This window comes from Cebus imitator, unplaced genomic scaffold (genome assembly GCF_001604975.1).
Source record: "Cebus imitator isolate Cc_AM_T3 unplaced genomic scaffold, Cebus_imitator-1.0 Scaffold155, whole genome shotgun sequence".
Classification (NCBI taxonomy): domain Eukaryota; kingdom Metazoa; phylum Chordata; class Mammalia; order Primates; family Cebidae; genus Cebus; species Cebus imitator.
The window spans coordinates 384,837-399,526 of record NW_016107470.1 but is presented as its reverse complement, the minus strand read 5'-3'; the positions used below and the strand labels follow the sequence as shown (position 1 = coordinate 399,526).

At 44.0% G+C, this 14,690-nt stretch overlaps 1 protein-coding gene across 1 annotated transcript in view; it reads left to right on the top strand.

Annotated features, from left to right (window-relative positions):
* DOCK8 (dedicator of cytokinesis 8) overlaps nucleotides 1–14,690 on the top strand; it is a 246,736-nt gene that overhangs the window by 149,243 nt on the left and 82,803 nt on the right. The window contains exons 16-22 of the mRNA XM_017543412.2: nucleotides 698–768; nucleotides 1,853–1,991; nucleotides 2,601–2,702; nucleotides 6,687–6,782; nucleotides 7,424–7,658; nucleotides 10,503–10,667; nucleotides 11,583–11,752. Coding sequence (XP_017398901.1) covers nucleotides 698–768; nucleotides 1,853–1,991; nucleotides 2,601–2,702; nucleotides 6,687–6,782; nucleotides 7,424–7,658; nucleotides 10,503–10,667; nucleotides 11,583–11,752 — 978 coding nt within the window. The remainder of the gene's footprint in view (nucleotides 1–697; nucleotides 769–1,852; nucleotides 1,992–2,600; nucleotides 2,703–6,686; nucleotides 6,783–7,423; nucleotides 7,659–10,502; nucleotides 10,668–11,582; nucleotides 11,753–14,690) is intronic.

Here is a 14,690-nt window from a genome sequence, read left to right as displayed (position 1 = left end):
GAGACAGAGTCTTACTCTGTCGCCAGGCTGGAGTGTAGTGGCATGATCTCAGCTCACTGCAACCACCACCTCTCAGGTTCAAGCAATTCTCTGCCTCAGCCTCCCAAGTAGCTGGGATTACAGGCACCTGCCACCACACCTGGCTAATTTTTGTAGTTTTAGTAGAGGCAGGGTTTTACCATCTTGGCCACACTGGACTTGAACTCCTGATCTCATGATCCACCTGCCATGGCCTCCCAAAATGCTGGGATTACAGACGTGAGCCACTGCCCCTGGCCTTTTTTTTTTCTTACTGAGACAGGGTCTGTTGCCCAGGCTGGAGTACAATGGTGCTATCTCGGCTCACTGCAACCTGTGCCTCCTAGGCTCAAGCAATTCTCCTGCCTCAGCCCTCCAAGTAGCAGGGACTATACACATGTGCCACCGTGCCTGGCTAATTTTTGTATTTTTTGTAAAGAGGAGGTTTCACCATGTTGCCCAGACTGGTCTCCAACTCCTGGGCTCAAACCATTTGCCCACCTCGACCTCTCAGAGTTCTGAGATTACAGGCATGAGCCACCGCTCCCGGCCAACCCAGCAGTCTTAATTATACAAAATGCAGCTCTATGAGACCAGAACATCCTGTTGGCCTGATAATAGTCAATTTGATGTACCCAAATGTTACTGATAATTTGATCCTTTCCATACTGGTAAACAGGTTATCTTTGGAAAGTCCAGCGGGCCTGAATTTCTGCAGGAAGTATACACAGCCATTACATACCATAATAAGTAAGTCTATTTCAGCATTCTAAATATACACCAAGATGGTTTCATTATCTCCTGGTTTTTCCGAGTCCCCTGGGTGATTCCTCTCAACTATTTTTATAATTCAGAGACTCAGGGGTCAAGGAAATCCATGCCACTTCCATGACTCTGTGTTGAAGATGTATATAACTTTGCCATTAACCGAGACTGAAAGAAGAACATGTCTTCAAGAATCCAGTATAGTTTTGACTTTTCTGGAGGCTTCTATTCTAGTATGATGCAAAGAGGTTGTATTACGTTAATTAAGAAAACACATTTTCTAACTTGGTTTGAGACACTGAAGGAGGCCAGAAGTACAATCCAGCTCTCCTTGCCCTGTGTCCCTGTCTGCTCCACTGGACACCTGGCCCACTGCCTGGCTAGGCTGACCAAAGGAGAAATGGAACACTCATTATCCCACCGGTAAATGGAGTGACAGGATAATGCCTGTGCTGTTATTCATGTTCCACAGGGAAGGAGGGACATCAGCACAATGTCAGACAGAACTGGGTTTGATCCTGGCCTGATCACCTGGGCCTATTTATTTAAATCCTCCATTTAAGCACATTCTGGGCTTGGGATGAGGATTAAGTGAGGTCATGTACATGAAACCCTTGTAATTCATGAAGCATCTAGGGCTTCACAATTCAGTAAAATCGGGTTCCTCTTCCTTCCTGCATCATTCATTTGCTTCTACTCTTTGGTGAGTGCAGCCAGGTGCGAGACTCTCTTCCTTGGGTAGAGATGGAAAAGGAGGTCACAGCAGGATTCCAAATCTTACCCTTTCTTCAAATTAAGTTTTTGGGGTTTTCCATTGTGTGGGGGAGGTGTTTTTTGTTTTTTGTTTTCCTGACAAAGCCTTTAGTTCATGAACAGTTTTGTGTAAGGGAAATGTATCTAATAACATAAGCGTGGTCTCCGGGACTTCCAGCAGCAGAGCAGAGTAATGTAAAATGAGAAGCAAAGACCCAGGCAAGTTCTGAGGGCCAAAGGGGCTGTGGCGTCTTATAATCAGAGAAGTCATCATTCTTGCTAAAAGTTATTTGTGTATAATGTGCTTTTGAAACAGGTCTCCTGACTTTTATGAAGAAGTGAAAATTAAGCTCCCTGCTAAGCTCACAGTAAATCACCACCTCCTGTTCACCTTCTACCATATCAGCTGTCAGCAGAAGCAAGGAGGCTCCGTGGAAACTCTCCTGGGATATTCAGTGAGTTGTTTCCAGCCGGCTGACTCACACTGCAGTCGTTAGTATATCTGAGGTCCCTGCAGAGATAAACAACCAAATTCTATTCACTTTTTTCCTGTCAGAAGTAGCAAAACATGCTAAGCCAAATTATAGCAGGAGGCAGAAGTGATTTGCCTTAGCAAATGTCAGATTTCAGAAATGGAAAGCTAGTGGGTGATAGATATTGAAAGAATACTCATTTGTTTTTTAAAAAGCATTGCAGTGTTCACTATTTCCAAATGTAATATCCTCACTTCACATATAGAACTAGCTCTGTCCTCCAAGAAGAAACAATTATTTCCTTAAAAAATATAAAAGGTAAAATCAACATTGATGTTCCGACACACACAAACGTTGGCTATGGAGAAAAATGCTACTGCTTTGGCTCTGAAAGCAGTAAATCATCAATACTACCATCCCAGGAGCTCTCGGGGATTTAATGCAAAGAACTGGACAGAAATTACTGCCAAAAAGAGTCCTGGTCAATATCTAATCATTGTTTAGTTGCATTTGATTATTGTGAGCTAGATAAATTGCCAGAATTATATGCTGTAATAAATACCACTTTATTATTTACATCATCTGTTTCAGTGGCTGCCAATTCTCTTAAATGAACGTCTTCAAACTGGATCATACTGTCTCCCAGTTGCCTTGGAAAAATTGCCACCCAACTACTCCATGCATTCTGCTGAGGTAATTGCCAAGCTGGCTGTCAGCTGTTTCTCTTCCAGCTGTGGTCTTGGACCACCTTCCCAGAACCACTTCTCATTCCTATGTGACCAGACGTGCTCATCATGTTCTCTGGAGCACACCGTGTTTTCAGACAGTGCATTGTTCTGATAGGATGGGAGGAATAATTGACTATGAAACCTCATTCTTTTAAATGCCACCAAATCAGAATGTTTAGTAGATGCAACCTACATCCAAGGCAGCATTACCTTGCATTGTCTATCACAGAGGGATTCCCAGAATAATGTATTATAGAAGAGGAAGCAAACTGAGGCCAATTGTAATAAACAATTGCGCCCATCAAGAATCCTTAGAAAAGGTTCCCAGGCCAGATTCTAGCTGTTTCTTTGTTGGGTCAGTTGTCACAGCCCTCAGGTGGATACCAAGGTATTTATTCCCCTAACAATCCCAATGCCAATAGCCTTTCCCACTTCCTGTTTCTGGCACTTCCTCTCGCCCATCCACTCAGCCGCAGTGCACGCACTTAAAGGAAGCCCTGGGCGGATCACCTGATGTTAAGATTTCAAGACCAGCCTGGTCAACGTGGTGAAACCCCATCTCTACTAAAAATACAAAAATTAGCCAGGCCTGGTGCTGGGTGCCTGTAATCCCAGCACTTTGGGAGGCCGAGGTGGGATGATCACTTTAGGTCAGGAGTTCAAGACCAGCCTGGCCAACATGGTGAAACTCCATCTCTGCTAAAATACAAAAAGATTTGGCTGGGCATGGTGGTAGGTGCCTGTAGTCCCAGCTACTCGGGAGGCTGAGGCAGAATTGCTTTAATCCAGGAAGTGGAGGTTGCGGTGAGCTGAGATCACACCACTGCACTGCAGCCTGGGCAACAGAGCAGGGGACTGTCCATCCTGACTGCACCAGCTGTCACACTGCTGTCACACTTCTCAGTTCCTTGCGTAGGTTTACATCAATAAGTATTATTTGGAAGTAAATCTCTGACATCGTATTTCATGTTAGTCTGCAAATTTAAAGATAAAGGCTTTGTTTTTAACTATCACAATACCATTGTCATACTTCAAAATTAACTGTAATTTCTTAGTATCATTAAATATTCAGTCACTGATCAAATTTTCAATTATCCCACTAACGATAGATTTTCAGTGCTTGCTTGTTAAACTTGGAATCCAAAGTCAACTTTCTTCTCTGTTCTTTCACCATCCACCACCTCACTTGGGGCTGTTTTCCTCTTATTTTGCATTTTCCCTGGAGAGAGAAACATCTTCTGCCCTGGGCCCCAGGCACATGCCTGGTGGACCAACACTTGTCTCCTCAGAGCCATCTAAGGGGCAATCCGAGTATGTCCGCAGACATTTCCTGATTGGTCTTTCTGATTTCAACATCAACACCTTTCAGTAGCCCTCAAAACCACCTCATCATCACGTGGCACACTCTAATTTGTTAGAACTCCCAGTTATCTTCTTAAGCTGTAGGAAAGACCTGAGTGTTGGAGACAGACAAACCTGCATCTAGATTCTGCCACTCCCTAGCTGTGTGAACATGGTGAGTTGCTTACCCTAAGTCTCAAAGATGAAACTGAGCCCATATCTGCCTATAACGGTGCTGTAAGCGTTAAGTGAGGTAATGCGTGCCAAACAACAAATTCAATTCCTAAGTAAACATTAGTTCCTTTTTCTTACTTGCCCTGTGCTGTGTTTATAGATATACCCTTAGCCTCTCCTAGTGTCCTTTAAACCTTCACTGTCTGATAAGATAGCTACTAGCTACGTGTGGCTATTGAGAACTTGAAATATGGCTAGTTCAAACGGAGATGTGCCATAAGTAAAATATGCACCAGATTTCAAAAACTTAGTAGGGAAAAAACGTGAAATGTTGTACTAGTAATTTTTTACATTGATTACCTATTGAAACAATCTTTAGGCTATATTAGTTAAATGAAATATAATTACTTTCACATGTTCCTTTTTTTTGAGATAGGCTCTCACTCTGTCACTCAGGCTGGAGTGTAGTGGTGTGATCACAGCTCACTGAATCTTGAACTCATAGGCTCAAGCAATCCTCTTACCTCAGCCTCCTTCTCTCCTTAGTAGCTGGGACTACAAGCGAGCACCACCACGCCTGGCTAATTTTTTTTTTTTTTTTTTTACAGTAGAGACAGGGTCTTGCTATGCTGCTCATGCTGGTCTCAAACTCCTGGTCTCATGTGATCCTCCCGCCTGGGACTCCCCAAAGTGCTGGAATTATAGGTGTAAGCCACCATGCCTAGTCCCTTTTGACTATTTAAATGTGGCTACTAGATGATTTTTTTTTTTTTTTTTTGAGACAGAGTCTCGGTTGCCCAGGCTGGAGTTCAGTGGCGCCATCTCGGCTTACTGCAACCTCCACCTCCCGGGTTCAAGTGATCCTGCTGCCTCAGCCTTCCAAGCAGCTGGGACTACAGGTGCACGCCACCATGCCCAGCTAAGTTTTGTATTTTTAGTAGAGATAGGGTTTCACCATATTGGCCAGGCTGGTCTTGAATTCCTGACCTCATGATCGACCCGCCTCAGCCTCCCAAAGTGTTAGGACTACAGGCGTGAGCCATGGCACCCGGCCTAGATGACTTTAAATTACATAAATAGCTCACATTATATTTCCACTGAACAGTGCGATTTTAGATCACAGATAGCAAACTGAAGTGCCCACAGGATCCTGATGAGTAACATCAATGAATGCCTCATTCTGGTGGCATCTGTTCATTCTGGAGATTGTCTCTGCCCCATCTAAAGATCACAGCTGTTCCTTCACTCTGCAGATGGGTGCCATGCTAGGATCTAAGGCCAATTTCTTCATATCTTCCAGTACTCAAATGAAGTTAGAAAAGCAGTCTTTTATAGGAAATTTTCAGGCTTTCAAATATTGGCTTTCAAATATTTCAGGCTTTCAACTAATTTTTAAAAGTTCTTAATACTTCAAAGAGAACTCGGTTGTGGGCTAGAACTTACTTTGGGCCCCAGCTTGTGCCGGCTTCAGATAGCTTTAAATGTTTCCAGCCCTTGTACACACCTACTTTTCATTGCACTGAAAGACAGGCAAACCTAGGCGAGGCCCTCCTCACTCAGCACTGCAGGGCATCTTTAAAGGAATGCAATTGCGATGGGAATTTAAGGCAAGGAGCTGTCTCTAAGGCCTACAAAGGTATTGATATGTAAACAGTATAAAACAGTCACTTTGAGTAATTAGAGCAGGAGCCAAGCAGGCCTAGAAACATGTTGGAAACACTTGGAACAATTTTGTTAAAAGGGGAAGTAATGTCGGGTACTCAAAAGTATTAAAATTTCATGTCTTATAAAGCTATTCTATACTTTGTCCTGACAGTCCTGATGCATGGGGAAATTGCTGGGATCTTAGTTTATTTCAATTCCTAGAATCCAGAATTAGCATGCTGGTTTGGAACTTAGAGGCAGATCACACAGTTCAACCCCTCCTTGTAGTATGAGAACAGAACACTAAGGCCCAGAAGGGCTCACGCCTGTAGTCCCAACATTTTGGGAGGCTGAGGCAGGTGGATCACTTGAGCCCAGGAGCTTGAGACCAGCCTGAGCAACATGGTGAAACCCCATTTCTACAAAAAAACAGAAAAATTAGCCAGGAGTGGTGGTGTGTGCCGGTAGTCCCAGCTACTCCAGAGGCTTAGATGGGAGGATCATTTGAGCAGGAGGTCGAGGCTGCAGTGAGCTGTGATTGCACCTCTGTACTTCAGCCAGGTGGCAGAGTGAGACCCTGTCTCAAAATGAATGAATGAATGAATGAATAATAACTAGTTTTGTGTAGAATTGAACTTCAATCCTAGGCTTCTGACTTCAAGACCAGTTATGTTAGTTTTTGAGACAGTTTGGTATAACCCTGACATTCCCAGTCAAGTTGCTCTGCATTGCTTGTTAGTAATCAGAAAAGGGAATTAGATTGCTAATGTTTTTCTTTTCTTTAACACAGAAAGTCCCCTTACAGAATCCTCCCATTAAGTGGGCTGAAGGACATAAGGGAGTATTTAATATAGAAGTGCAAGCTGTTTCTTCTGTGCATACCCAGGTAAGAAAAGTCAAGGTTAATAATGAAGGTAAAGGTGCAGCAGAGGAGCCTTTGAAGGACAGGCTGATAAAAAATCAATGAAAATCCTTGTCTACAGATAAGTAAAAAACAATCCTGTAGTTCTTTGTGGGGACATGCAAATCTGTTTAGGTTTCATTTGTCATTGGAATAGAAAGACCTTACAAAACCACTGAGCACAGAAAGGAAAGAACCTAGTACCTGCACTGTTGCTTGAGAAACTTTGCAGGGAGACTTGATTTGAAACTCTCATCTGCTGTTCTCTCTTTTCCCTCTGTAATTCTGCCACTTTACGAGCCTTTAAAAAGCAATTCCATTCTCCCTCCGTTGCCTGCCACTGTCTGAGTTCTGCATACTTACCTGGTATGCTGACCTGCTTACAGAACATGTCAGAGCCTAAATTATTTTTTCTTTAGCTAATCATTATTGAAAGGTCCAACCTTGTGCACCTCATTCTACAAAGAAGTTCATAACCTCACTCTAAAACATCATATCTTAGGACTTCTGCTTTGAAACCTGGGTAAGAGGTGCTACCCATAAAGAGCTATTCAGTTGTGTTTATGAGTCCACTGGTGAACATTGATGGGATAAAACCCCATGAGCCCTGCCTTCCGCCCTCCCAGGACAACCACCTGGAGAAGTTCTTCACCCTCTGCCACTCCCTGGAGAGCCAGGTGACCTTCCCCATCCGCGTGCTGGATCAGAAGATCAGCGAGACGGCACTGGAGCACGAGCTGAAGCTCAGCATCATCTGCCTGAACTCCTCCCGCCTGGAGCCGCTCGTGCTCTTCCTGCACCTGGTGCTGGACAAGCTCTTCCAGCTGTCTGTGCAGCCCATGGTCATCGCTGGCCAGACAGGTATGAACCTGCAGGGCTGGGCTGGGAGGAGGCAGGGGCAAGCAGGCATTGCCTTCTTTAATGAATCCTGATCTTCCAGAAATCCAGAGACAATGTGTTCTTCCTTTCCACTGATGATGTGTGTTCAAGGGAGGCCAAGTCTTGTGCTATTTTTCTTTTAGACTCTCTGCATAATGGAAAGAAAAAGAAACATTAAAATAGGGTTCTTAATATTATAGCTTTTTGTAAACTTTATTAAATGAGTATAGGCAGTCTTTCAAATTCCATTTCTGGTCATTGATAAATTTATTTTCCCTTTAAGATATTTTTGTTTTCTTGACTAACAGGAAATGGAACATTTTAAAGTAAGACAACCTATGTTAAATGGAGGGAAGGGTCAATTAAACAGAATGCAATCAATTGTTAAAGTTAAGACATAAACTCACTATTTTAAAGCATATAGCTCAGTGGTTTTCAGCATTTCCACAAGGTTGTGCAATGATCGCTATGATCTACTTTCATAACATTTTCATCAGCTCCAAATAAAGCCCCATATTATTTTGCAGTCATTGCCTGTTCATCCCTCCCCCAGAACTCATCCATTCTCTCTCTTACAGTCTATTTTAAATGCTTGCTTTTGGCCAGGCACGGTGGCTTACACCTGTAATCCCAGCACTTTGGGAAACCCAGGTGGGTGGATCACGAGATCAGGAGATCAAGACCATCCTGGCTAAGACAGTGAAACCCCGTCTCTACTAAAGATACAAAATATTAGTCGAGTGTGGTGGTGCACACCTGTAGTCCCAGCTACTCGGGAGGCTGAGGCAGTAGAGCCGCTTGAACCCAGGAGGTGGAGGTTGCAGTGAGCCGAGATCATGCCACGGCACTCCAGCCTAGGCGATAGAGCAAGACTCTGTCTCAAAAAAAAGCTTACTTTTAATAAAGTAACACTAAATACAATGTGTACATTTTCCCTTGGAAATAATCTCAAAAGCTTATACTGGAGGCAAGACCAGGGTCCAGTGGCTGTCCTAACTCCTCCAGGGTAGACTGGCTGGTGTAGAGCGTCTTTATTTGCCACCATTTTCCACTGTGCCTGTATAGCTCTTTGCTCTCCGGTCCAGCCGACGTCTTTTGGGTACCATCCATGTGCCCAGTACTGTACTAAAACTAACAAGCTTTGTGACAATAAGAGCACCTCAGACCTCAGAGGACTTATAATATGGCAAAGAGCCAGCAGCCCAGGACAAAAGTCCTAAAGGGACACAGCTAAATTTTACAGTGGTGGCGGGAGGGTGGTATCAAAGGAGAGAGGGAGAAAACATCCATCTGGGAGGATGCAAAGGTCCACGTGAAGAGAGGGCCTTGAAGAAGGGTTAGAGTGGAAACAGCCAGATAGGGGCAAGGAGATGAGAGTGGCACAGCAGAGAAGTGGGGGATGTCAGGAAGAAAGTCAATAGCACGGTTGGTGGTAGAAGGTGAGCCCGTGTGGAAGTGGGCTGCAACAATGAAGTGAGGGAGCTTTTGGAGCCAGGGACGAGCATGTCCTCTTATCTCTCACTCTGCTTTGCACCCCGATATGCATCTTTTGTGGTTCCACAGATCAGACATCCTGCGTTGGAGGCTAACTTTTCATCCGTGTAGCAGTTGCCTCTCCAACTAGATTCTTGCAGAGCTCTGCCCTCCCTCGATTGCTTCCTGTGCCCCCACATACGTGGCACACTGCTTTGTATGTTTCAGCTACTTAATACAGACTTGTTCACTGGACAAAATATTTATATGTTTTGAGCTGTTTCTCCATTGTAAGTTGCCACCTTGTGGTGTGGGGACCACGGGGTGTTGGCACAGGCAGAGTGAGTAGAGGCAGCTGGTCTACAAGCATTTATTCACAACCTATTCTGTGTCTATCCAGTGGAAGGCATGGTGGGGCACAAAAAATATGAGAAATGCACCTTGCATGGGAAGGATTCCACCTTTCACAGAGAGACAGTTTACCAGCAGAAACAGCTGGAGAATCACGTCACTCAGTTTCACTTGAGCCTTGTATTGTGTGGAGTCAGACGACTTCATGGAGGATGTGGGATCTGCCCTGAGATTCACAAGGGTTGGTGTGACTTTGTGGATGGGAATGAGGAGGGCTTTCTAGGTGAGGACAACAGCATGAGCAAAGTCTGAGATGTAAGAGAGCAGACATGATGAGACAATACAATGACTGCCTCATTTTAAGGGAAGTTGAATCTGAGCCAAACAGGGTACAAGGTTGAATAAGTAGACTGGACCCAAACTACGGAGGCTTGGGGCAGCAGAACGAGAGGGTCTATGCAGTAAATCAAATGTGTGTGGGCCCACTGTGGGAATGACTTGATATGCATACGGTTTTAGGTTAATCTGTACAAGAATCAGGGTTACACAGCACATCTCAAACACAGTGTGCACAGCAGTCACGTGGGCATCTTGTAACGATGCAGAGCTTGATGAATACGCCCCTTAGGGTGGGGCCTGAGAGTCTGCATTTCTAAGTAAGCAACCAGGTGATAGCGGTCATGTCAGTCTGCAGCTCCCACCGAGTAGCGTCAGTTTACAACATGGCTTAGAGAGGGAGGACGTCAGGACGGTCTTAGTCTTTGTCGTTAAAAACCATCGATGCTACTCAGTGGCAGGAGGAGGAAGGACAAAGGAGGGAATGTGGGGGCATCTGTGGTACTAGAGCCAGCGTGCCAGAGCTCACCAAAACCATTTACCCTTCCCGGGCCTAGCTGTGTTGGTCAGCAGTCGGGACTCATTGTCACCGTCCTGGAGAAACTTCCACCTCAGGTCCCTTAAGGACCAGCTGTGGGGCTACCCATTTTTCTCTTGATTCCTCAGCCAACTTCTCCCAGTTTGCCTTCGAGTCCGTGGTGGCCATCGCCAACAGTCTGCACAACAGCAAGGACCTGAGCAAGGACCAGCACGGGAGGAACTGCCTGCTGGCTTCCTATGTGCACTACGTCTTCCGCCTGCCGGAGCCACAAAGGGACATGCCCAAGTCAGGTACAGTTGCCCTGAGTGTGGGACTCCGGCGGGCAGGGCATCGCCACCTCCACCCCACTGCAGTGGAATCCAGAATAAAATATGCTGTGCTGGGTGCAGTGGCTCACATCTGCTATCCTAGCACTTGAGAAGGCTGAGAGGGGAGGATCACTTGGAGCCAGAAGTTGGAGACCAGCCCAGGGAACATAAAGAGACCCTGTCTCTACAAAAAAATATGTAAAAATGAGCAGAGTGTGGTGGCACATACCTGTAGTCCCAGCTACTTGGGAGGCTGAGGCAAGAGGATCACTTGAACCTGGGAGGCAGAGGTTGCAATGAACTGAGATTGTGCCACTGCACTCAGCCTGGGGGGCAAAGTGAGACCCTGTCTAAAAAAAAAAAAAAAAGTAATTTCTCATAGACTCCCATAACCACTTTTGAAAACATGTCAACACTCAAGGACGAAAAACAGCTGTATGCATCATAGACAGTAATCCTCACAAGGTTCAGAGGACTCTGGGTTTTTGGATCTGAGGAAACTTCACTGCATGAATTGTGAAGTTGTCATTTAAATATTGATAAATTAAAAATATCCACATTTGTAGCTTCTCATGAGAAATCAGAAGCTCTAGCAACCCTGGGGTCCATTTCCCCATGGAGGTAATAGACTGGAGCCAGTAGTAGCCCCTGCCTTTGTATAAGGCATGTGTCAGCTGTTTCCCATAATCCCCACCACTCCTTGGTGCCTCACGCCCCATCTACTTCTCTCCAAAAGATTGCCTGCCTGTCCCAACCAGCATTTGCTAAGAAGACCCTAATTCCAAAGCCTAATCCAGTGGGTTTTCATGTACCCTAACCCTCTTCAGTTCCTTCTTAAACTCAGTAAGTAATTCTATTCCCCTGTCTGTTGACATGTCTATACCTGGTGGGGTGCAGGTGCTCCCACTGCCGTCCCCGACCCCCGCTATCACACGTATGGACGCACATCAGCTGCTGCCGTGAGTTCGAAGCTGCTGCAGGCCCGGGTGATGAGCAGCAGTAACCCGGACCTTGCGGGGACACACTCCGCAGCAGACGAAGAAGTGAAGAACATCATGTCTTCAAAGGTAGGAAAGATGTCAAACTCTGGAAGGGGACACAGGCTTTTTTATTTGTTTAACTAAAACTTGGAGAAATAACACAAAAGCAACTGTTACTGCTGCCCACCGTGCTGGTCAGATGCTTGAATGCTCAGCTTTGGAGTGATTAGTGTTCTTTATTCTGACAGATGTATCAGCAAGATGAGCATTTGAGGATTTGCTCAGAACTACTTAACTTGGGTAGCAAAGTTTTAGAGCATCAGGGGTTTAGCCACATGGATTCAGTAAATACCATGCATTTTATTTTCAAGGAAAAAAAGTAGCTTTAACTTTTCTTGATACCTAGAAAGGTTGCCTTTAACTTTTTGTTTTTTTAATATCTACCTCTTACGTTCATTAACATCCACAGATTATCTCACAAAAAAAATCCATAGGAGCAGCTGGGCACGGTGGCTCACTCTTGTAATCCCAGCACTTTGGGAGGCCAAGGCAGGCAGATTACTTGAGGCCAGGAGTTTGAGACCAGCCTGAACAACATGGTGAAACCCCATCTCTACTAAAAATACAAAAAATTAGTCAAGTGTGGTGGTAGGCACCTGTATTCCCAACTACTCAGGAGGCTGAGGCAGGAGAATCGCTTGAACATGGGAGGCAGAGGTTGAAGTGAGCCAAGATTGCACCATTGCACTCCAGCTAGGGCTACAAGACTCCATTTAAAACAAAAACAAAAAATCCCAAGGAGCAATGCCAAATTTTAGAAACAAATAAAAACTGGCATCCTGAGAGGGTTGGTGGCTTGCCCTGTATTGTTTTCCCCTATGTGAATTCTTTATTTTTTTCTTGGTGAAGTTTTGCTTTCAGAACAGTTTTAGACTTACAGAATTATATACCCTATACCCAGTTTCCCCATTATTGATATTTTACATTATAATGGTACTTTGGACACAATTCATGAACCAATATTCATGGAATATCATTCATTAAATTCATCTTTATTCACATTTTCTCAGTTTTTCTCCAATGTCCTCTTTCTGTCCCAGGATGCACTCAGGAAGCCACATTACATTTTGTAGTCCTGTCTCCATACGCTCTTGCTGGGAACAATTTCTTATGCTTTCTTTGTTCTTTATGACCTTGACAGTTTTCAGGAGTAATGGTCAGGTATTTTGTAGATTGTCTCTCATGAGGAATTTTTTAAAGATTAGGATATTATTCACATACCGTAAAATTCACCCTTTCAAAGTATACAATTCAGTGGTTTTTAGTCTACTCACAAAGCTACCACAATGAATTCTTAGCCTGAATTTTTTCTCCGGTGATCTGTAGCCTCAGGGCGGCTGAGCCATTAGAGTAATATCATTTCCCCTGATTAAGAGAAATCAGAATCTCTAGGTTTCGACACAGACAGTTTCACCCTTACAAATTCCACCCCCTTGACGCAGTGTGGTATGAGGAAGGGAATCTGGAGACCAGGGTTTGGAACTGGGTGCCGATACTGCCCTGCCGTGTGGTCACGTGGGCAAGTCATTTAACTGTGCTGGGCCTCATGTCCTCATCTCTGCAGAGGTTCTGACCCCTGGATGAACTTAAGAACCATCTCCCCTGGGTCTTTTCAAAACACTGGATTCACCCCCTGAGATGCTGATTATCTATAGTTTGAGCCATCGGGAATTACTCATATTCTCTCCTTTTTGACTTAGAAAAATCAGTGCAGAGATGTACTGGAGCGAGCTCGTACCTGTTCCCAAAAGCTGATGGCTTAGTTTTCTAGAATTTTTTGAGCCAGTTTTGAAACAGTCATTGTTAAAATTAAATTGTATAAACTTAAAATTAAATAAGTTATGTTAAAAACAAAGGCAATCTGAATGCAATGTGGTACGCTAGATTGGATCCTGGAGCAGAAACAGGACACGAGGGCAAAAACTGGTGAAATTCGAACCGTTCATGGCTTAGTTAATAGTAACACGTCATTAATTTGCCAAATTAATTTGCCAAAATTAATTTCTTAGTTTTGACAAATGTACCTGACTATAAAAGATGGTAACATTAAGAGAAATAGAATGAAGGCATATAAGAACTCTCCCTACTACCTTTGCAGCTTCTTTGTAAGTCTAATAATAACTATATAAATAATTATTCCAAAATTAAAAGCTCACTTTAACAAGATAAACTTAGTCCCTTCCTGATAATTTCACTATACACTACTATATCTAAGTTCTTGGTTCTTTATGTCTACTGTATCTGTGTGGTGGAAATACTACATAACAGTTTGCCACCACGCACGTCTCCCTAACTCTGCACTTCCATGACTTCATGTTGGTAGATTGAAATCAGCTATGATGAAAGTATTTATGGCACAGAAATGGGCAAATGCTACAAATTAGCCCCACCCCCGCCGACAACTGGTTGGTAAGCCTTTGCCAGCACACCAGGCAGGGATCAGCCTCGTGTTGAAGGCTCCTTCAGCAGTACCACTTTCTGATCACCCAGATGAGAAGTGGTCTGCAGCTATTATTGACACCGTTGATCTTTATATTTTTCTTTAATAAAAATGAAAATATTAAATTTTTATGTGGACAGGGTTAACAATTTTCTAATTATTTTGTAGCATGGAGAGAAAATGTCTAATAGAGCATGACCCCTCCACTTCCCTTCAGAGATAGTTTTGACAATGTATTGGTGTTTAGGAGACAGTATGGTGCAGTACCATATTCAACCACAGAGAGACACTGTTCCTACACATTTTTGCCTGCTCTTCCCCTGAAGTCACAGACTGCTAGAATGTTGGAAGGGACTAGTCAGCACCCCAGATTCTTAAATAGTTTTTAACTGTCGGTTGCTACATATAAATTATTAACAGTGATTGTCTCAAGAGCAAGTAGAATTAGGTGTAACTTCACTGTCTTTGCTTTGTTTTATATTTACTCATGGCAATTGTTTTACCTTTGTAACTGGGGGGGGGGGG